At 38.7% G+C, this 22,778-nt stretch overlaps 1 protein-coding gene across 6 annotated transcripts in view; it reads left to right on the forward strand.

Moving 5' to 3' along the window:
* Eml4 (EMAP like 4) overlaps positions 1 to 22,778 on the forward strand; it is a 129,556-nt gene that overhangs the window by 74,417 nt on the left and 32,361 nt on the right. The window contains exons 3-11 of one of the 6 annotated variants that reach the window (XM_052746410.1): positions 2,572 to 2,701; positions 6,682 to 6,855; positions 8,811 to 8,939; positions 9,389 to 9,414; positions 9,606 to 9,638; positions 15,309 to 15,432; positions 16,760 to 16,909; positions 20,409 to 20,478; positions 21,679 to 21,789. In XM_052746410.1, the coding sequence (XP_052602370.1) occupies positions 2,572 to 2,701; positions 6,682 to 6,855; positions 8,811 to 8,939; positions 9,389 to 9,414; positions 9,606 to 9,638; positions 15,309 to 15,432; positions 16,760 to 16,909; positions 20,409 to 20,478; positions 21,679 to 21,789 (947 nt within the window). The remainder of the gene's footprint in view (positions 1 to 2,571; positions 2,702 to 6,681; positions 6,856 to 8,810; positions 8,940 to 9,388; positions 9,415 to 9,605; positions 9,639 to 15,308; positions 15,433 to 16,759; positions 16,910 to 20,408; positions 20,479 to 21,678; positions 21,790 to 22,778) is intronic. The other 5 variants (XM_052746411.1, XM_052746412.1, XM_052746413.1 and 2 more) reach the window with 5 other exon arrangements.

Genomic DNA, 22,778 nt, shown 5'->3' on the forward strand with positions numbered 1-22,778 from the left:
ATTTAAAATATGCAAAAGGATGTACATAGATGATCATGCAGCTAGTGTTAGGAGACTTGAACACATGTAGATTTGGTTTCAGATTTTAGTAGAAATGCCCCCAGATACTGAGTGTCTCTGTAGTCCCTCTCCATAAGTTATTGACAGGACAGTGCTCAGCTCATCATCCGCGCTATTTCCTTAGAGATCAGATTAAACCTTGGATCAACAGAGTAAGAGCTCTTTATGACACCATGGTTAAGAGGAGTCCGTGTAACTGCTGCTGAGGACGACTGACACTTAGTGTGGCTAGATGGTAGTGCTATGGTGACAGAACTTGGCCTCGGGTATGGCTGACAGTAAATATTAATGATGCATGTATGTCTAAATGGCTTGATGAAATTCTGCTGTCACTTAATGCCAAAATCAGCAGCACACCTAACTAGTCACTGCAGTATATTTAGTTCTTTTCTTTTAGTTGGTCTTATTCCATGTACTTAAAAACTTAGCCCACATTTTTCTTCTTTATTTTATGCCAGACATTTAACCAAGGTAGGAAGTTTTTTCTCCAGTTTTTTTAAGATGGCCAGTCATTTAAGTTTCTGGTATACCTTCTCTATCAGAGAATTCTTTCCTTTTGACGATATATGTTCATAACTTAGGCACCAGTTACAACTGAGTCCTTGCCAAAAGAAAATTACCTGGACTTCGGAGCATAAAGGAAAGTCCAGAGAACACTTGGGCAATTTTAACTGCCAGGAAGACAAATTATGCCACAGCTGGTACCTGGGAAACCCATTAGGACCTCTTGGGGAGGAGGTGACCACATGAATATAATTTGAGAGTACGGCCCAGCGGCATTGTACAAAGACACACTATTAGTACAGAATGCTTTAGAAGTAAAAGCCAAGTTTATCTAAAGGTAGCAGTTTTTCACACCAAGGAAACTTGATAAACCAAAGATAAAAAGCATTGTGTAGTCACCACTTGAGAAATAAAAGAACCCAGAAAAAAATATTGAAATATAATAGAAAGTCAGTCCTTGTTATGTAGAATTTGGGATATTGTAAAGGCCTAGGCATTGTCATTTAGTTCTTATCCCAAATAACATGGGAGAATGCAAAGGTTGTCATAGGTTGTTAGTAGGAAAATTAACATTAGGTTGGGAAGGAAGGTGTGAATCTCTTTAATGAAAGCATTAAACTAAAATCAGTGATAATTGTGTCAGAGGATGAGGATAATTCCTCCTTATCCAGACAACACCTCTGAGACTTGTGTGTCTAGAAGTATGTTGGTGGCTATTGTCTCAGACCAAGCAACAGGGGCTGTTCCTATACAAGAGTCTAATACTTCCTTTGTCATTTCTACTTTTGAAAATAGTGGGCTAGAAGTTAAAGGGTATCTTGCTTTGAGACAAGAGGAAAGGGGAAATATTCACAATAATTGGAAATAGAGAAGACAGAATTTAATGAGGGTATATTGCTCTCCTCTTAAGGAATAAAGTCATTAGACTAAGGAAGGGTGTTGGGAGGCGGACAGAAGAGAATAAGAAAGTGGAAGAGGTATTTGGAATACCCGAGCACCTGACAGTGAACCTCAGATACTGAGGTTAGAGCAGCTGAGTTCTTCCTAGCACCTCCCCCTTCCCTTGGTCACAGCATTGCAGACATGGTAAATGCTACTGACTTGAACATTTTTAAGTATTTCGTCATAATAATCTCAAAAATCATCAAGGTAAGAAGTCACCTGTGTGGCGTACTAGCGCTAGATTTTATAGCAAAAATTGTAATTTGAGGGGCATTGCTCTTACATGTATGTAAGTGCCTTCCCAAGAAGTTTTAAAAAGGAAATGCAGCTGCTCTCCACCTTTTCCTCTCTTCTGGCTCATCCATTTGTGGTAGGAGCTGGGACACTATTCAGGAAGCCCCTTAGGTAGTTACAATACGATTGAGTACCAGGACCTGTCAAAAATGCAGTTAAACATCAAATTTGAAACACTCTGGAATGCCAGATACTTTAGGTCCTACATGTACAACTTGTAATTTTATGTTTTAGAAAGAAAAACCGGCAGGAGATTGTCTTAGTTGAACAGTTCAGTTTCGCTTGAGTCCATAACTATACTCTACTTCCAACCTTTAAATAAACTTGACTCTTAGTAGACAGGCCTGTTTAACCTGAGGTTTTGACCCTTGCTGACCACAGCTGCCTACCCACCAGACATTTATTCCATTCCTTTTACTGTAAAAGTTGTTTTACATAGTTAAACTTTATTTATATAGAATAGCACTCTAAGATTTGCTGTGTAGAATATTAGAAATTTAAAGCATATGGTTGGGTCATGAACTTCATAGCTGCCATGTAACAGCCACCATTTAGCTGAGCGAGTGGATCTAGCATCCAGCAGCTCAGTGTAGCTTTGTATTGGTCTGTGTTGATGGTATTAAATCTCAGGACAGTGGTGCCGCTTGCTGAATGCTGCGGATGGGGCCATCTGCTCACTGTTCTTAAACACTACTAGACTTAATTTTTAAAATGCTGCTCTTTAAGAAATATCTTGAAATTTGTTATAATTTTTTTTTTCTAACTACCTAGGCCAACCAAGCCTTCGAGAAGCTATTTCCATGTCCTGTATAACCAATGGAAGTGGTATAAACAGAAAACAGAATCACACCAGCTCTGTATCAATAGCAAGAAAAGAAACTTTTTCATCTGCTGCTAAAAGGTACCTGATTGGCCTGGGGTTGGGGAACTGACAGTGCACCAGTATGCATGGTAAATTAGGCTATTCGTAAGCCGAATCACATTTAGAGCGCATGTCTTGAGTTCTTTAACTGTAGATGAGACACCTGGCCCAATTCCATCGTGCTTCCAGTATCACACTGTTGGTTTTTATTCAGAAAGCTTTTGGTACTTACTCAAGGGAAAGAATCTTTTCATGTCCTAGAACCTTGTTGTTATTGTTGGTTTTGTTTTTCAGCAAGACTTTATTGATACATTTAATGAAATTCTACAAGTCCATTGTCCTTAGCAAGTGACATATTTGATACATTTTAAAGGCAAAATAGATTCTTTAATATATTTCTACTTGTTAAAGGCTATTATAACGTCTTTAGCAAAAATCGGAAAACTGAGGTTCACCTCAAAGTATTCTAGTAGTAGTGTGTGGCTGTCTATATGTTCAGGGCTGGTAGAGGCAGGAGGATGCTGGAGTTCCTGCACTCTAAACGTTCCAGTGTTTTACAGACTTGAATACCATGTGCTCATGCATATCTGTTAATTCAGTATAATTCACTGTTGCAATGATACTGCTTAAAGGACATTTTCCCACCTTCTCTTTGCTTTTTTTTTTGCCGGGGGCGGGGGGAGGGGGGGTTCGAGACAGGGTCTCTCTGTGTAGTTTTTTGGTGCCTGTCCTGGAATTCACTCTGTAGCCCAGGCTGGCCTCGAACTCACAGAGATCCGCCTGGCTCTGCCTCCCGAGTGTGGGAACTAAAGGCGTGCGCCACTGCTGCCCGGCTCCACCTTTCTTTTCATTGCTGCACGTAGAGTTTGGAAAGGTCACAGGAAATCAGCTGCACTGAACAGGTTGTGTTTGTTGTTTGATAATACCCAAGGAGAAAACGGTTTAAAAAGTAGAATGGTGTGTGCTGACTGAGTGAACTAGTGCCAGTGATCAAAAGGTTACAGTGTGGAGTTACAGGTGCTCAACCAAACAGGTGGTCACAAGAATGGCGACGAAATAACCTTCTGTTCTTTAAACGTTCCTTCCAGAACCTAATGTCGCTACAGAATCCAGATTTTGTTTTCCCCTTTCAAAGAGTGCTAAAATTATCTCTGCTTCATTTTCAGGAGAAAACATTGTAATAAACATTCATAGTAGACATTTATAATATTATTTTTCAAAATGGTTTAATTTTTATTTCCTTGGTATGTTTTGCCATCTGGTGAACACACCATGCAGTACCCACTAGAAGAGGATTTTGGATCCCCTGTAACTGGAGTTGCTGGTAATTGTGAGCTGCAGTGTGGGTGCTGGGAAGAGTAGCAAGGACTCTTAACTGCTGAGCCATCTCTCCAGCCCTTACTATGTAATTTTTAATAAAAATCCATTTTGTATTCGGTAGCAGTTTGGTTTTAGCTGGTTTTCTTAGCTAGCTGCTGTGCTGTGCTGATCAGCACACTAGGAAAGGGGGACCTAGGACCACTAGATTGTTCTTTTCAGTAACCCCAAAGGAAAGTCTCTTTTAAGCATTAACAATAGTTTGAAGACCATTACAAAAGAGGTGACATCTAATTCAGACCGTCCGTCACTCCCTCCTTCCCTCCATCCCTCCTTCCTTCCTTTTTGTGTGGTATGTGAATGTGTGTGTACACATACACATATCTGTGGAGGCCACAGGTTGATGTTGGATGGTCATCATTCCTTACCTTAGTTTTTGAGACTGGGCCTCTCACTGAACCTGTAGTTTGCAATTTTGCCTATATCGGGTGGCTCCCAAACCCCTGGGATCCACGTGTCCCTGACACACACACACACACACACACACACACACACACACACACACACACACACACACACACACACACACACACCCACACACCTGGAGTTCCCCGTGAGTACTACCATGCTTGGCTTCTACATGGGAACTGGAGGTCCAAACTCAGATCCTCACACTTAACTCAGGGAGCACATTACCTGCTGACCATCTCCAGGCCCAGTTTTCTAATTTTAAAGTTTAGTCTATTTGTTGGTAAGAATTTGTTCTTAGCACACACTTTTTTAAAAAATTGAACATAGAGTCCGTAATCAGTGGCTGGTTATCAGAACTGAATTGGATTCAGAATGTCAAAGTCAGGATTATGTTATTACATTTCTAACTGTTACAATGTGATAGTGGAGTTGTATAGGCTATATACACATGCACACATGTTTATTTTATTTATATATATTCATATTTATTAATACATATATATGTATATTTTGACAGATATTCTTGGAACATACCTTCTTATAAAATTTAAATGTCCTTTGCTTAAGAACTAGAGCACTCATAGTTTTCTACCCTTTCAATATTGGAATGCAAGCCTTGAGTCCGTCCTTGCAGTACTGTTTATGGGTGCAGCTGAGACTTAGAAAGTGCTTTATCAGTTAAGGGTCCAAGTGCAGGGTCATATAGACTATACATAAGTATGTCGAGTATTTTAACTTAGAATACATCAATAGTTAGTCATCTGTCAGGACAGTCTTCCTTCTCCTTTTCAAAGGATGTATCTTTGATCACATTTGTTGACTGTCTTATATAAAATACACCTATAAGTAACTTTGTAATTCTTAGTTTAAAGACAGAAGAAGAAATGTAAAACTCTGGCAAAACAATGTATTTGTTTTTCTTCTTTTTCTGTGACTTTAAAAATTACTTCACCTTCATTTAATATCATTTAAAAAAAACAATTTACTTTTTAAATTTTTTCATTTTTGTTTTCATTTTTGTTTTTTGCTTGTTTTATTTTGTTCTGTTTTATCAAAACAGAGTTTCTCTGTGTAGTCCTGGCTGTCCTGTAGACCAGGCTAGCCTCGAACTCACAGAGATCCTCCTGCCTCTGCCTCCTGAGTGCTGGGATTAAAGGCGTGCGCTAACCAGGCCAGGCCTCTTAGAGTATATATATTTTTTAATTATGTGTACATTTGTGTTCAGGTTCACTGAATCCCCCTGGAGCTGGAGTGGTGGTTTAAGCCACCTGTTGGGGATGCTGAGAACTGAACTCAGGTCTTCTGTAAGAGCAGCCAGCACTCTTAATAGCTGGGCCCTCTCTCCAGCCCTCAAGTCTTTCTGCAGCATAAAACGTGGTTTTCACAGAACTACAGTTTTCTTTTCATATTTAGTTTCTATTTTTATACTTACCTTTTATAATTAAAATAACAACAGGTTTGAAATAAACAGTACATTTTTAGTAAGTTTAAAACTTTTTTTAAAATTTATTTATTATGTATAGAGTGTTCTGCTTGCATATATCCCTTCAGGCCAGAAGAGGGCGCCAGATCTCATTACAGATGGTTGTGAACCACCATGTGGTTGCTGGGGATTGAACTCAGGTCTTCTGGAAGAACAGCCAGTGCTCTTAACCTCTGAGCCATCTCTCCAGCCCCAAGTTTAAAACTCTTGATGGAGACTCTGGGTATACCTCATCAGGAGAGTGCTTAGCTAGCATATATGTGAGCCCCTGAATTGATGCTCAGTACCACAGCCCACCCTCTCTTCCCCACAGAGAGAAGCCTCAGTTGACAGGGGCAGAGGAGCCCGGGACTAGTCTGGGTTAAATACGAGCACTTAGTGTGTCGTCAGTCAGTTTCTTTGTACAGGGAAAGCAAAGACCCTCCAGTGCTCTGTTGTGGATAAGTTGGAATTAGTTAAAGAGCTTCTCCAGCCCCCCTGAGATCTACCAAAATTACAAAATCCATTAGAGGTCACTTCCGTCCAAAAGGGCAATCTTCATAGGATGGATTTTTTTTTTTCCCATAGGATGGCTTATTATCTTAGATTTTAGAAAATTCTTTATTAAAGATTACTTTTCCTTATTGAATAAAATAATATATATTGTATTAATTATATGATTTAGGGTCTTGAATTTTAATCACTTTATTATTTTGATTTTAAAGTTTGTTTAAATATGTGTTGTTCCATGTTATACTTTATTTTACAGTGGTACAGAAAAAAAGAAAGACAAGCCACAAGGACAGAGGGAAAAAAGAGAGGAGTCTCATTCTAATGATCAGAGCCCACAAATGCGAGCATCACCTTCTCCCCAGCCCTCTTCACAGCCTCTCCAAATAAACAGACAAACTCCAGAGAGCAAGAGCTCCGCTCCCACCAAAAGGTTTTAACCATCCCAAGTACAGAGCTAGGGAACGGTTGTAAAGATACCTAAATTCTGTGATTTGGGAAGAGTTGGCTATCCATGGAGTCTAAGAGAAAACTTCATTGCTTACAATCTGTATTTTAGAACACTGGGAAATAAAGATTTAGAACCATAATTTTTCAGTTATAACTGGCAAAGAAACTAAGTTACAAACAATTTGGTGAAAGGAAAGAGGTATAAACAACCCAAACAATATTTTTATAATAAAATTATAGAATATTTAAAAAATTTTAGGTACTTATGCTTAAATTTATAGCCATGGATAGAAATTGCCATGTTAATTATCCTCACTACATTTTGGCATCATTACAACCTCGACTTGCAAGGCCCCTTTAAACAAACGGTTCTTGTGGCTGTATCCCAATTTCAGCTTTGGGTCTTGGGAGGATAATTTCTTGCTTGAGTATGGAAATGAATTCATTTCACCTCATCTTTTCTATGCTAAAGGCTTGTTTGAGAGCTTTTCTCTGTTCCATAATAATTAATGTTTTAAAGTGATGAGAGAAAGGAAAAACATCCTAACAAATGTGTGTGAGCCTAAATTAGGGGTATAGACGTGCACACCCAGGGCTCACTGATGCAGCTAGCTGCCTTGTAATAAATATTGATACCAGTTTAATTAATTTGGCCCATTTAGTCGGGTGGTGGTGGCACATACCTTTAATCCTAGTACTTGGGAGGAAGAGGTAGGCAGATTTCTGAGTTCAAGGCCAGCCTGATCTACAAAGCCAGTTCCAGGACAGCCAGGACTGTTTCACAGAGAAACCCTGTCTCAAAGAAGGGGCGGGGCAGGTTAGGCACTATTTAGAAACATGGACTCAAGTTTTAGCATTCCTTAGATATTTTATTATCATAGTACTGCAGAGGAATTTGAGGAAACTATTAATCCATCCCCAGCTCTGGTTAGAACTTCAGTAAAGTAAATGACAGTCACTCTAAAAGATTTGCAGTATATTTCTCTTTAGCTACTTTAATGTTTTGCTTCAAGTCTATAATGGAAATTTAAAAAAACAAAATATTCTTCACTTGATTAATGCATGTTTACCATTTACAGAATGCTTTGTCTCTGTGCCTGATGCAGATTCTTGTGCTGTCTGAGGGTCTGTGGTCCTTCTGCCTGGGCTCCTGTGGAGTTATTAATGTTATGCAACTTCTTACCGTGTGCAGGCGAGGCTCGTGATCTCTCTAAGGTTCTGACTAACTTGGTGTCTCTTTGTCCCAGAGTCTCCTTTTCAGCTTAGCATCTCGTGGAAATGTGCTTGCCCTTCTAAGTTGCTCTTTGGATGCACTGTTGCAGAAGTATTGAAGGCTGGATGAGTTTCGGGGTAGTTAGCAATGCAGCCAGAAAGTCATTTATAAACCATAAAATTTCAGTTACAAATACAGGGTATCCTCACTGATAATGCCAATAGCTTTTTATTGTATCACATATTGTGTATTTCTGATCCTGGATGAAAGTCTCTAAAACTGTAAACAAAAGCTTCCATTTTAGCATCACAGCTTACTTAGAAATTTGTGTCATGTATAAATTAACTACACGAACATAATTACATACAGAATGAAAGGTACAGTCTCATATTTCAGGCTCATAATTCGTATTTTTACAGCTACAAATTATGAGAACTAGTCCATATTGATCTAAGCATTTTCTTGTATTAACAGCAGATTGTGGAGATTTCTTTTTCTAGATAGTGTTTGTTTTAGTGGCTCTTTTGAATGACCATGTAACACAAGACTTCCTAATTGCCTTGTTTAACTCCTCCGCTCATCCAGCCAGAGCCTTCCAACTAATCCTCCTCACCCCTGGATTCCTTAAGGGCAGTAATCTCTTCTTTCATTCTCTATTGAAACTGTCAGTTACATGTCATTGCTACTCAAAACGTTCATCTAAGAAGTTAATGTGTTTTTTCTAGCATAAAACGTCCACCAACAGCTGAAAAGTCACATAACTCGTGGGAAAATTCAGATGATAGTCGTAATAAATTATTGAAAACCGTTGCAACATCAAAACTAATATCAAAGGTTATAAAAAGTACAGACAAGTAAGTTAAGTCATATTTGTCATGTGCGAAAATTAATAATTGTGTCTCTGTACTGTTGTGTGTGATGACATGCCTGATTTGAACCTTTTAATCTATTTCAGTTGATTGATTGTTTCTCGTCAGTGTATTTTTTTTAGTCTTCATAGAAAAGCTTTGTCTTCCTATTAATTTTCTCCAGTACTTTAATCTTGTAAGATTTGAGTATTATACTCTTTTTTTGTGTGCTTTCACTGTTTTGATGATTATGTGTGATATTTGTTGTTTTATAAAATAGTATATATATTAGTAGTTGAAACCACTGAGAAACTGAAAAAAAATACTACTTCCTAAATTTTACTTGTAGAGATTTATCTAGGATATGGGCTAGGCATCAAAAATTTTTAATTCTTTCAGGTGATTCTAGTGCTGAGCCATATAAAATAAATGTGTTCTTTGCATTCTTTTTTTAGACATAAAGATGTCATCATCAATCAAGGTAAATTAAAAATTCTTTTTAAAAATACTTGCCTTTTTAACATCATTTTAACTATTGTTGATTCATAAGAATATGACAATTTCATTCAGTATAATTTATTAGTTCATAGTAACCAAAAAGACATATTACTGTAGTCATTTAAGAAAATGCTCAGTTTTTATTGTAAGATATGTCATTTTTGTCTCAACCAGCAAAAATGTCAACCCGTGAAAAAAACAGCCAAGGTAAGGATACGCTCTGCAGCGGGCGCCTCCCGAGTCGGCCTCTTCTGGATCTCTTATTTGGCTTTTCATCATTACTGCTTTCTGGCTTTCCTCTTAGCAAAGGAAATACCATGGTAATTTGACTAGGAAGTGCAACTGCTTTTTCAAAAAAGAAAAGAAAAAAAAAACCAAACAACTGTCTTCTGTGAGATCTGAAGAATTAAGGTGAACAGTAAAAATAAATGTATCAACATAAAGAAATCAAAATATGTTTCCTCTAAAAATTATACTTAGAAAAGCCATTTAAAAGATTGATAAATTTTAACTCTCCTGTCTTGCCAACTTGGTTGCAAATAATCACTTGTTTCTTGCTGCTAAGACTCACAATGAGTCTAGCAAAGCAATTCCTCTTCAGTTTTCCCCCTTTATTAATTGTTATTTCTGGCTACTTGCTGTTGGCTCGTTCTGACTGAAACAGGATAACTCTGTATATGTACATTTAATACTTAATAGCAAAGTAGGTAAGTTTTATGTATCACTTTTCCACTCTCCTCAAATTGCTTGCAAATGTAATTGAAGCATGCTGTTTTAGATGAAACCATGCCTTTTCTGTGCATGCTTTTTGCACCTCATTTCTGGTGTCATAGCTCTCTTTGTTTTCTGGACTATTAATTGGCTAAAATGTGCTTAAATTTTCTGTTAGCAATTTAACTTAATTCCTGTGAATTTTTATTTTCTTCTAGAAAGAAATATATATATATATATATATATATACATATATATGTTATATTCTTTAGATCATAAGTTTTTTACACAGAAATTATTTTTTTTGAAAGAAATTTTTATTTTATTTTTTGTTATTGTTTGTTAATGTTTTCTAAAGGAGCTTTCAAAAGTGTAGTTGGGATATATGATAAACCACACACAAAGTGAACAATTTGCTAAGTCTTTTGCACATGCGTTAATCAAAATCAAGATGGCAAACATCCATCATTTTCAAAATTCCCTTACAACTTTCTCTAACCATTCCTATCTGTTCTCTTACTCCCAGTACCCAGGTTAAGTTTTCTGTCATTGGATTAATTTAATCATGATATATTCTTTAAATTGTATTGTTGGATTTTTTCAGTAAGATTTTGTTTAGAAGTTTTGTATATATATTTATGAGAGATATGGGTTTGTAATCTTATTACACAGAAATTATAAACAAGGTTGAAATGTGATATTCTTCAGGTAGATCTGAAATGTTTGCATTATAAGAGCATAGATTACATAATGGTTGACCTACCCAAAGAAAATACTGAGTCTATTTAAAACACAATTTTGACTCTAGCCAAATTTTGTTAAATAGAGGCACTGATATACAGAAAGAGCAGTGAATGTGGACAGCCATGGGTCCCAGTTCTTCTGTTTGGTAGCCTCATGGCCTAGGCCAAATGGCAGTGTCCTTGAACAGTGTTCTGACCTGAGAATAATAACCACAGCAAAGCTCACTTTACACGACTTGTAAGGCAGAACAGTATATGCAGACATCCTTTAAAACTAGGAAACACCGTATCCAGAGATGGTGCGCTGTACTAAATGTTCTAGAGACACATTCCAGTCTGACAGAATCCTCATGCAGGAATTGAGAAAGGGCTGTCTTTCTTCAGTATGTTTGGAAGGGAAAGGGGAACTTAACATCCATTTGTGAGAGTGCTCTGTATTGGCACAATCTTCAAAATCATTCAGGTGAACAGGTGAAATAATGTCATTACTTAGGTGGTAGTGTGCAGAGAAGCAGCATGGAAGGAGGGGGCTGGTGCTTGGGAGAAGGTGGAGAGGGAAAAAGGAAGTTGAATTTTGTTACAAGAATTTTACCTTCAAAACAGTTTCCCAGGGATGGGAATTGATGACATCACATATTGATCACACTAGCATTAGTTATACAGTTTGAGTACATTTCTTTACTCTTTAATTAGTTTATTCTTTCTGGAGAATAATCACTAGAGTGGACCTGTCAAGACTCTTGTGCAGTCAGTTATATAGTTAGTTCTGTCCTGACTAATAGATTCTAAATTGTTGACCAGGTAGAGAGTGTGGGAGGTAGGAAACAGGGGGCTGACTGGGAATGATGCACAGGTATACTCACGTACCAGTTCAGGGGCAGTACTATTCTAACTGTTCATTTCTCATTCCCAGTCAGCCTGTGGTTTCCCACATCTCTCATTTTCATTTTCTGCCTGACCATGTAGATACTTGAATTCATGGCCCTTGATTTTAAAGTGATACATGGTAGAATCATCAGAAGTTTGGTGTATTCACCTATACTTGTTATCCTGTGGATAGCTACTTTAAAATTTATGCAGAGATTTTATGGAATATTAAATTATGTAAGCAAATTGCCAGTGTTTAAATGGTCACAGCTTGCCACACATGGTAACATATGCCTGTAAACCCAGCACTCAAGTTTGACACCGTCCTGGGTTACATAGCTAGGCGCTGTATCAGAACAGTAGAATAAAAGTTCCTTCTCAAAGGAAGGAGGACAAATATTTTCAAGGACCCCAAATTATGTTTCACAGTATGTTAACTTACTTAGTAATAATTCTAAGTAATAGTATTACTATTTTCAATACTAGGGTAGTGAAACTGGATCTCACAGCTAATAGAGAGTAAACTGGGATTTAGATCCCAGCAATCTTTCCTTCATCATAATTTATTGCTTTTTTTCTCAGTGCCAGAAAGTGTTTCAAGTTCCTACTTTATATACATGGTCTCTAGTGTGAATGGTACCAGTTCAGATGGCAAAGCATTTCACACCCTGCCATTTTAACTTCTTTTTAGAAAAATGAGTGAGCACCAGTAGCTCCTTTGTTTTCTGATTTAATTGATCTTGCTACTTAACAGTGGATAGAAGAATGATATTCTGAGCTTCTTCAGTTGTTTAGCCCTCTTCTATAATGGGCTTTGCTAGCCATACTCCACTAAAGAGCAGTGGAGCCACCTGTTAATCTGTTACTTTTATTCAGAACACATTCATCATGTACGCCTTTGATCGGATCAGAGATTCTAGGAGAAATTTAAAAGGGGATTCAACAATTTAATGTTCCTTAAAAATAATCAAAAAAGAAAGTTGTATCCCAGATGAATACCTGTAAGAGTAGATTTACCACCACCTCCAGGAGACGAGTATATGGGTAAAGATGGTTCTAGAAGGGAGATGTTTACAGCTGGTTATTATTTAGTTACTGTTGAAGTTCAGCTATGCTAAAAATCATCAGGAAGCAAGGCCCACTCTTAGATTCAGAAGTAATAATGACATGCATCATGTGGTGTTAAAGCATAGTGTGGGAGGTCTTACCCTATTAGATCAAACCCTGAGGCTGAGCACTGTGAGTAAGAATAATAAAAATAACTTGAACTTTTCACCCATAATAACCACAGCTTCTTAATCTGAAGTGATGGTTGCAGGCAGACACTCGACAGGTAATCTGTCTTCCTCTTCATAGCTACAGTATATAAACTACTGAATCTTGAATACTGGATTATACACTGCTTTTCTTAGGTAACTTGGGTTCTTGGTAAAGATTTTAAGACCACATCAGCCTCTGGTTGGTGATGATCACACTTACTTTGTGCCAGACAGCTTAGTAAGCACTGGACAGCCCTGTGCCGTTGTTCCGGCCTCTGTCCTTCCTTGAGCTTCGACAGTCCTCTCACAGTGGTGACTTACTTGTAGGGGTCATCAGGATGCTAGGGGCAGGGGTAGCTGGGGGTTGTGGTGTTTTCTAGTTTTTTGGAGGAATGAACAGTCACATCTGTGGGAGGTTTTCTGCTGTTTTGTTTTGTTTTTTTGAGAGGTTTCAGTATGCAATCCTAGCTGGCCTGGAACTCAGTTTTGTACACCAAATTGCCCTTACATTTGTGGACGATCCTCCTGCCTCTGCTTCCTGAAAGCTAGGATTGCAGGCATGAGCCACCATGCCCACCTTCCAGCTGTTTCAGAAAGCATTCTTTCCCTTGGCTAGAAATGTATAATCAATACTGATTTGATTCTGACTTGTCTTTTAAAAATATTCTAGTTTTAGACTGTTGAAGATCTTGTAACAACTGTTGATCTGTATAAACAAAAGCTATTTCAGGTCCTATGGTGCTAATAAGAAAAGAAAAACGGTTTCTTACTGTCTTGAAAATACTTGTGTTACAATTGAATTTGATTGTTGATACGAGGCTAATTGAAGGCCCAGCGGTGAAGTGAGAAGTGGCTGCTCACTGCAACGAAGCTTAGCTCTTGCTCCCTCTCATCTTAACTTGAAAAGATGTTTGAGTCCTTTTCCTCGGATCTGTTCCGAGATCATGGTTTTGGTTTACGATGGTGAGAACAGTGGACAGGAGGTCTGCTGTCTTGAGTCATGTAGGTTAGTTGGTACTGTCTAGTGCGGTGTTGTACAGTAGATTGAAGCTTGCTCTCTGCTTGCTTGCCTGAACTGTCACTTGGTCCTCCTTTCCCCTTTCCTGTCACCCTAGTTAACTGTCACACCCCGTTCATGAGTTTGACTATTTTAAATATGTCCTAGGAACCAAGTAGTAGCTGTCTTTCTGTGACAGGCTTACTTATATGTATGTACCACATATGTATCTGGAAGTGGTCATTTAGGTTGTTTGTAGATCTTGGCTGTTAGCAATAGTGCTGCCGTGAACATGAAAGTTAGTGTTGATATCTGTTCAAGATCTTGATTTACATTGTTTTGGAAATATCTGGTAGTATAGCCAGATGATGTAGTGATTCTGTTTGAATTGTCTCTGCAGAGCCTCCGCCCTGCTTTTCCATAGTGGCAGCAGCATCCACAGTGATCCTGTATTTCCAAATCCTTGTCTACACTTTTGTTTGTTTGGTTTGCTAATCATTCTGACAGGTCTGAAATGACATACAGTGTGGTTTTCATTCACATTTCCCTGAGGTATTACTAGTAGTGTTGCATGATTTCTCAAATTGCCTGTTGGCCATTTTTATGTTTTTCTTCCCTCCCTCCCCCCACTTCTTCCCTTCCTTCCTTTCTTCCATTCTTTCTTTGAAATGTTTTCTAAGTACTTAATCCTTTTTTAAATGCATTTTAAGGGGGGTTGCCTTGGTTTGTTTCTTGCTGTTGAGCTGGCATCCATTATATGTTTAGAGATGAACCACCGTATCACCTATATGGTTTTCAGACAGTTCTACTCCATGGTTTCCTGTTTGCTCCTTGTCAGTTGTTTCCTTGGGGTGCAGGGACTCGAATCTGCAAGGCCTTGACTTTTAGGTCGATTAGTGTGGTAGACGCAATTACTATCTGTCCGAGTAATTTCTCTCTTCTTTGCAAGTTAAGAGACCTCGGTCACGAAGGTTTGCATTTTTTTACTTGAACTTTTCTGGATTCTTGAAGAAATATGTCAGTTTAAACAGTTAAATTATATTCAGATGAAAACAGTTATTCTCAACTAAACAAATGGCCACAGATTTGTTGTTTGTTTTGATTTTTTACTTCCGCTGTTTTGGACTAGGTATTTATAGTATCCCTTTGTTTTCTACATATGCTCTATAATATGTTAAAAAAAATACAATGGAAAATTTCAAGAGCTGCTCTTGTCATGTTTTCATTGTATCAATAGTCTCCTTTCCTACAGTCACGTGGGAAATACATGTGATTTAATTTTTGTCTTATGTTTCAACAGAAGGAGAATATATTAAAATGTTTATGCGAGGTCGGCCGATTACCATGTTCATCCCTTCGGATGTTGACAACTATGACGACATCCGAACAGAGCTGCCTCCGGAGAAGCTCAAACTGGAGTGGGCGTATCCTTCTCAAGCAGGAGAGCAAATCTGCTTCCTTTGTCCTAGTTTAATAAAAACTTGCTTAGCTGATTCATCAAATTGTCCTTAAACCAGGAATAAAACATAATGCACTGAAGAAACACTTGAGAAATTAAAAAGGAGACATTATCTCTCAAACATGTCAGCTATGTTTTGCTGATAGTGATTTAAAACCACCAGAATTTAATGGAGACAGGGCAGCAGCATTCCATTCTGTCCAGACAGTTCTGCAGCAAGTAGCGGTGATGCAGAGGAAAGGTTCCTGCCTGGGCTTGGAAGGGTAGTGTCTGTGTGCTGTGTGCTGGCTCTGCACTGCCCCTTTGAACCTTCCTTTTCTTAGATATATAAGAGGTGACACCTGCCTCACAGGGCTGCTGGAGGATTTTAAACACTGAGTTGGCATTTTGTAACCTCGGAAATGATGTATCGTATCATATATGATGAGACTTTTTGTTTGTTTTGAAACATGGGGTCTTGCTATGTCTCCCTACCCAACCTTGTACTCACTGTGTAGCCTGGTGTGGCTTTAATGTCACAAGAGTCTTCCTGACTCAACTTCCCAAGTGCTGGGATTACAAACATGTACCACCACATGACTATTTGAATTATTTTAAGAACTCAGATTAGCAAGGGTGATTGCAACTCTGCAGTTGACTGTTTCTCTGCCAGGCTTACACACACACACATACACACACACACACACACACACACACACACACACACACACACGATAGTTTAATTCTGACGTTTCCTGATTCTACCTGGAAAGTCTCATTTACAGCCTCTAAGAAACTCAGTGAAACAGAAGGAGACTTGTTGTGTAAACTCAGTTCTCTCTCTGATCTATGCTCCCCTCCCCACACTCCAGATTCCTTACATTGGGCAAAGTTAAATTAGCCTGGAGAAGCTCACCAGCATGTGGCACAGGTTTTGATTGCCATTCTGTGTAGCAGATAGTATTTAACTAGCCTTATTCATCCTGTTAGGCCCAGCATACACGGTCCCGTCCGGGTAGGCCTTAGGTCCCTCGCTCTCCTCTTAAGTAGGGTCTCCATGTGTGCTTCCTCCGAGCATACTGTCACACAGGCCCACATCTGATCTGTTGAGATGTAAGTTTAGCACTGTGCGTGGTGCGTAGTAGGAACTCAGAGTGTATCTGTCCATAGATACATACAGTAAAAGACTTAGGGTTGGGCAGCAAAGGGGATGTGAGTATCGTGGCTCTGATCCAGTTATCTCTTCATTGTGCATCCATGGCTCCCTAAACACCCTTGAGTATTTGCTTTAAAGCCTTGACCTTTCGTTTAAGATACGGTTATCGAGGAAAGGACTGTCGAGCAAATGTGTACCTGCTTCCTACGGGGGAGATAGTTTATTTCATTGCATCAGTAGTGGTACTATTTAATTACGAGGAAAGGACTCAGCGACACTACCTGGGTCATACAGACTGTGTGAAATGGTTGGTATCAGTTCCCATTTGCCAATTTTGTGTTTGCCTGCTTTGGTCATAATCGTTGTTGTTATTATTGTTATTATTATTATAATTATTATTTGAATTGTACTGAAAGTTTACCATCAGAAAGCTTACGATATAAGTAAAGATGTTATTTAGTCTATGGAATATATTTTTTAAAATAAAAAGATCACATTCTTCAAAATACTGAATGGAATCAATAGCTATAAATACACTGCTCTAAAGTCCATCTCAGTGGACTCCTTCTGCTGCCTCAGTCTGTGCCTTTCTATCTGGCCTGTCATAAAATCCATGTGGAGAGACTGGGCTTCATGAATTTCTGGAAGTAGTTTCTCATTCATTACTTAGTATTTATTGAGGGTTTGTTCTGCATGATAAATTTTGGGCCTCAGGTTTTCCTTTCAGAGGGAGAGAAGCCATAAGCTGAATTGGATCCTAAATATCCCGTGTGGTGTCAAACTATAACAGCAGAACTCTTTTGAAGTGCTTCGGCTTGGGTTTACTCAATGAATGTTGCTATTCTTTAGTTAAATTCCATCATTTGTTACGAGAATCCATTGTTTTGTCACATAGACTGTCCTGACAGGTAGATAAAATTTTCTCTCATGTGTGAATGCTAGGATAGTACATAGATGACAGTCAGCCTTTAGAAAAGATAAAAACACTTTATACTTGCAAGATTAAATGTGTACTGAATTTGTGCAGTGTTACACGTGTAAGTGTTAGAAGCTGCTCACCTCTCCCAGCTGGGTACTAGTTATCGTGTGTATGGAGGTCAGAGCATGGTAGTTAATGCAGTAGTGAGCCCCTGTCTTATCAACAGCAGAAACAGGAAGGAGAACCACTGTTAAAAAGCAGACAAGCAAGTGTGTGTTTTCTCACTCGTGTGGGGGAAAAGTGGTGCAGAATACTATTTTTGGCTTCCACATATGTAAAGTATTTCCTACAGTTCCAAATTAAGAGAAGCTGTTGAGGTTACCCTTGAAGCACTGTCAGAGGCTGGGGAAAGGAAAGGTAGAGACCAGCTTACAGTTGGCGCAGGGAGGAAAAAGACTTTCTCAGTACTTTTTAAATATCTTTTGATACCAGAGCCATGCAAATGTCTTATTACCTAGTGCAGAAATTATAATTTAAATTTTTTTGTTTGAAAAGAAAGAACAGTGTTAAATACAGCAAATGTTAATGTACTAGAGTTTTATTGTTTAATAACTTATATTTATTTTTATTATATGTGCATTGGTGTTTTGCCTGCATGTATGTCTGTATGAATGTGTTGGATCCTCTGGAGCTGGAGTTACAGACAATTGTGAGCTGCCATGTGGGTGTTGGGAATTGAACCCAGGTCCTCTGGAAGAGCAGCTAGTGCTCTTAACCCTGAGCCATCTCCAGCCCTTAGAGTTTTAGTTTTAATGTCTAGATGCAGGATATAAACTGTTTAAGAAGAAAAGAAATTAGAGAAGCATTGTTAAAATCTAGCCTCCTTAGAAATGAAAACCTGATACCATTTATGCCAAGTTATTGAAACATTTCAAAAGATATAATTCTTAATATGGAAAAGTTATAGAACTTTAGAACATTTTTAATCTCATGTGACAAATTAATAAAATTCTTCTGGAAAATAATTAGCAATATATAGCAGGAAACAAAAATTCTTTCCAGTTGAGGTGACTCCTTGATTACAAGATGGCTCAGCAAGTGAACCAGATGACAAGCCGAGCTTCACCCCAAAGCCCATATGGTAGGAGAACAGTAACACCTACAGTCTACCTCTGACCTCTCATGCTCTCGCCCCATACATAAACATAATTTATATAGATATAATATGCAATAGTATGTATATACCATATACCATATATCTCCTTCTGGAGAGGTACGGGGGTAGGGAGGACAGTGATTTTTGTAAACAAGAGCTAGAGTAATGGTTCAGTGGTTACAGCTTACTGTGCAAATATGGGCCCTGAGTTACAATCCCTTGCACCCATGTAAAAGCTGGGCACAGTACATGTCTGTAACTCCAGTGCTGTAGGATGGAGACAGACAGATCTCAGACTGGCTATCCAGCCAGTCCAGCCAAAACACCAACTTCCAGGTTCAGTGACAGACTCCACCCTGTCTCGAAAAATAAGGTGGGGTAGGCAGTGAGTTAGTTCAGTGAGTAATGGCAAATGTCACACACACACACACACACACACACACACACACACACACACCATCCCACATATAAATAAATAAATATTTTTTAATGAATATTGGTGCTGTGGGATGTGTATTCTGTGAATGTGTTGTTCTGATTGGTTGATAAATAAAAACCTGATGGCCAGTAGCCAGACAGGAAGTATAGGTGAGATAAACAGACAAGAAAAATTCTGGGAAGGCTGAAAGGCTGAGTCGTGCGATGCCAGCCCGCCATCCATGGAACAACATGTAATACACAGGTAAAGCCATGGAACACGTGGTGACATATAGATAAACAAAAATGGGCTGAGTTTAAGTGTAAGAGCTAGTCAGTAGTTAGCCTGTGTTAATGGCCTAGCAGTTTTAATTAATATAAGCCTCTGTGTACTTGGGTCTGAGCGGCTGCGGACCAGGTGGGACACAAAAAAACTTTCAGCTACAATTGGGCTATTGAGATAGCTCAACAAAGGCACTTGCCACGGAATCTGACAATGTGATGCATATGGTTGGAGAAGAAAACTAACTCCCACAAGTTGGTCTCTGATCTCCACAGCATTTGTGCACTTACATACACACACGCACAGACTTGCACACACAATTAAATGTAATAAAAATTTAAATTGCAAATATTGAATGAGGTTGAGAGTAATAGAGGAAGACACCCAACGTTGTCCTCTGGCCTCCACAGGAAGGCTTGCACACCTACACAGCCGTATGCACACACAAATTTTGTGGTTGATTTTGTGTTTACCATGGTCTATTAGAGTACAATTGCTACAATATTTTCCATTTTCATATACCATTCATTGCCCTGGGTTAGATTTATAAAAGATTAACATTAAGAACTAGCTATAGGTTGGTAGAATTATATTGGAAGATGTTTAATACTGCTTTTTGTTTGTTGCTAAAATACTAAAGAGTTATTAAGTTAGTAAGTGTGTAAGGATTATGTAAAGATGAAGCTATGCTTACATTTTAGCAGATGAAAATTACACTGGGCCATACTTCACTTCATCAAACCATGTAAACATGTCTGTAAGGAGAGCAACTAAAAAGGAATTTGAACAGGTGAAAATGGTTTCCATTTTTACTAGACCAAATTATGAATAAATATTTTCTATGAATTCAGTGTTCATTTATAAGATTAATAAAGAAAAATAGAAGTTTGCTTAATTTGCTAATAAAAATAAATAGGTCAGGTGTATTTTTAAGACTGAAAACTGTTTGCTTGAAAAGATACTGATACAAAGGTACATTTATGCTGTTTCATGTTTCTGTATTTAAAATTATTGTTGCTACTGCTTTTTAGCCTGGCTGTCCATCCTGACAAGATTAGGATCGCGACTGGACAGATAGCTGGAGTGGACAAGGATGGAAGGGTGAGCAGCCAGTTTCGTGTGTCTCCTCCTCTGTTAGATGACTGACTCGGCCACTGCTCCTTGTCCTACTCACTGAACTATGTGAAAGAGTCTTTAGTATTGGGGGAAACGATAGAATGCAAGGAGGTCTTAAAATGCAGGATTCAAACGATTGTTTCCTTCTGAATAATAAGTATTTTCCCTAGCAAACTGTCTACACTTGCAGATGGAAGGGCTCTTGCTTGTCAAAGGTTAACTTGTTAAACTGAGTTCCTCCTAGTGGTTGGTCCCCTTGGAGGACAGCTGATATCGTTCAGTTTTCAGTTTCAGTTACTCTGATTTCACTGGATTGTTTTATAAACATCTCTTACTTGTGAGATAGTGGATTAACGATGACTAGCATATGTCCGTGATGTTCTTTGGGTTCAGTTTCTGTAAAGTGGGAGGGTTGTATCAGATGGCGCTGAAGAGCCCTCCAGTTCTGTATTCTTTAAGGATTCTTTCCATAGAGCTTAGTAGACAGTTTTTTGGTTTTGTTTTTGTTTTGTTTTGTTTTGTTTTAAGGTACGTTATGTCAAGAATAAAGGTAATGCTAAAAGCAAAGTATCAGGGATGATGGTCACCCACACCTGTAGTACCTCTTTCTTGGTGGCCTTGAGTTTAAGAGTTTGAGATCGGCCTGGATAAAATTGTAAGATCCTGTCTCAAAAAAAAGCAAAGTACCCAGAGCACATTGTAATCAGAGTCTAGCTCCACCTTTTATTTTAGTAGCTGTAAAAGCGAGTTACAATCTGTGTCTGTCTCCTTATCTCCAGAGTGAGAGTTGCAGATTATGGTATTGCATAACACTAAATATACAAATATTTGCTGCTATGATCACTCTTATTTCCATAGTATTAGGGGGGAAAGTTCCTAATCAAGATTGTTTGGAGGCATGTCTAAATTTTGTAGTTTTTGTCTTACTAAGGTGGCAAATAGGGCTAGGTGTGGTGGCGCACACCTTTAATCCCAGCACTCATGAGGCAAAGTCAGGGTAGATCTCTTGAGTTCGAGACCAGCCTGGTCTGCATAGTGAGTTCCAGGGCAGCCAGGGCTACATAGAGAAACCCTGTCTCAAAGCACATATCTACTCTTGGTAGTGGTGCAGATGTCTATGCTGTGTGGAGTGGTGCACATGTCTGCACCCACCTAAGTATGCTAGTTCTATCTTGTGTTTTGCAGCCTCTGCAACCCCATGTCAGGGTGTGGGATTCAGTAAGCCTTTCCACACTGCATGTCATTGGACTTGGAACTTTTGAGCGTGGAGTAGGATGCCTGGATTTTTCAAAAGCTGTAAGTCACAGTTATATTTTCAAGTAAGCAAGCTAAGCCTGTTTGTTTTGTGTATAATCTTCTATCCATCCAAAATGAGATGCTAGCTATTGTTAAGTAGCTAGTATTGTAATCTAAGTACTAAATTTGATTTAGGTAGGATCCTGGCTGGAGAGATGGCTCAGGGGTTAAGAGCACACTGGCTGCTCTTCCAGAGGACCCAGGTTCAGTTCCCAGCACCCACATGGCAGCTCACAAGTGTCTGTAACTCCAGTTCCAGGGGTCTGACACCTTCACACAGATGCACATAAAATTAAATAAATTGATTTAGGTAGGATCAAGATATTACATTTATTTATATTTAAGTTGTCTTAGTTATTGTTCTACTGCTGTGAAGAGATACCATGACCACAACAACTTAAAAAAAAAAACAGAAGCCATTTAATTGGGGCTTGCTTACAGCTTCAGAGGCTTAGTCCATTCCGCATGGCAGGAAGCATGGCGGCACATAGGCAGGCATGGTAGCCAAGAGCTCTGTATCTGGTTCTGCAGGCAGGAGAAAGAAAGAGACTCTGGTTTTGGCCTGGGCTTCTGAAACCTCCAAGCTCACCCCTAGTAACACACTTCCTCCAAGAAGGCCACACCTCCTAATCCTTCCAAATAGTGCCACTCCCTGGTGACTAAGCATTCAAATCCATGCGTCTATGGGAGTCAGTCTCATTTAAACATTACTTTGTCCTGAGATAGGATACCAGTGTAGTGGTGGAAAATGGGTAGAAGAATAAAGACATCGTGTGGTACAGTTTGAAATAAGCAATAAGATGCATTTTAATTTCAATTTGAATAATAGGAGACATCATCTTATTAGGAAATTCAGAGGACACTTCATTTCTATAAAATACTTTTCTCTTGGTGTCACATGAAAGCAAGGAAACAATCAGATCTTTGTATTCTCTAAATTCACGAATTATCTGAGTTCTGAATTGATGATAGTATTAGTTTAATTTTAC

The sequence above is a fragment of the Peromyscus californicus genome, unplaced genomic scaffold, assembly GCF_007827085.1.
Source record: "Peromyscus californicus insignis strain IS unplaced genomic scaffold, ASM782708v3 Scaffold_1__1_contigs__length_55948999, whole genome shotgun sequence".
Taxonomy (NCBI): domain Eukaryota; kingdom Metazoa; phylum Chordata; class Mammalia; order Rodentia; family Cricetidae; genus Peromyscus; species Peromyscus californicus.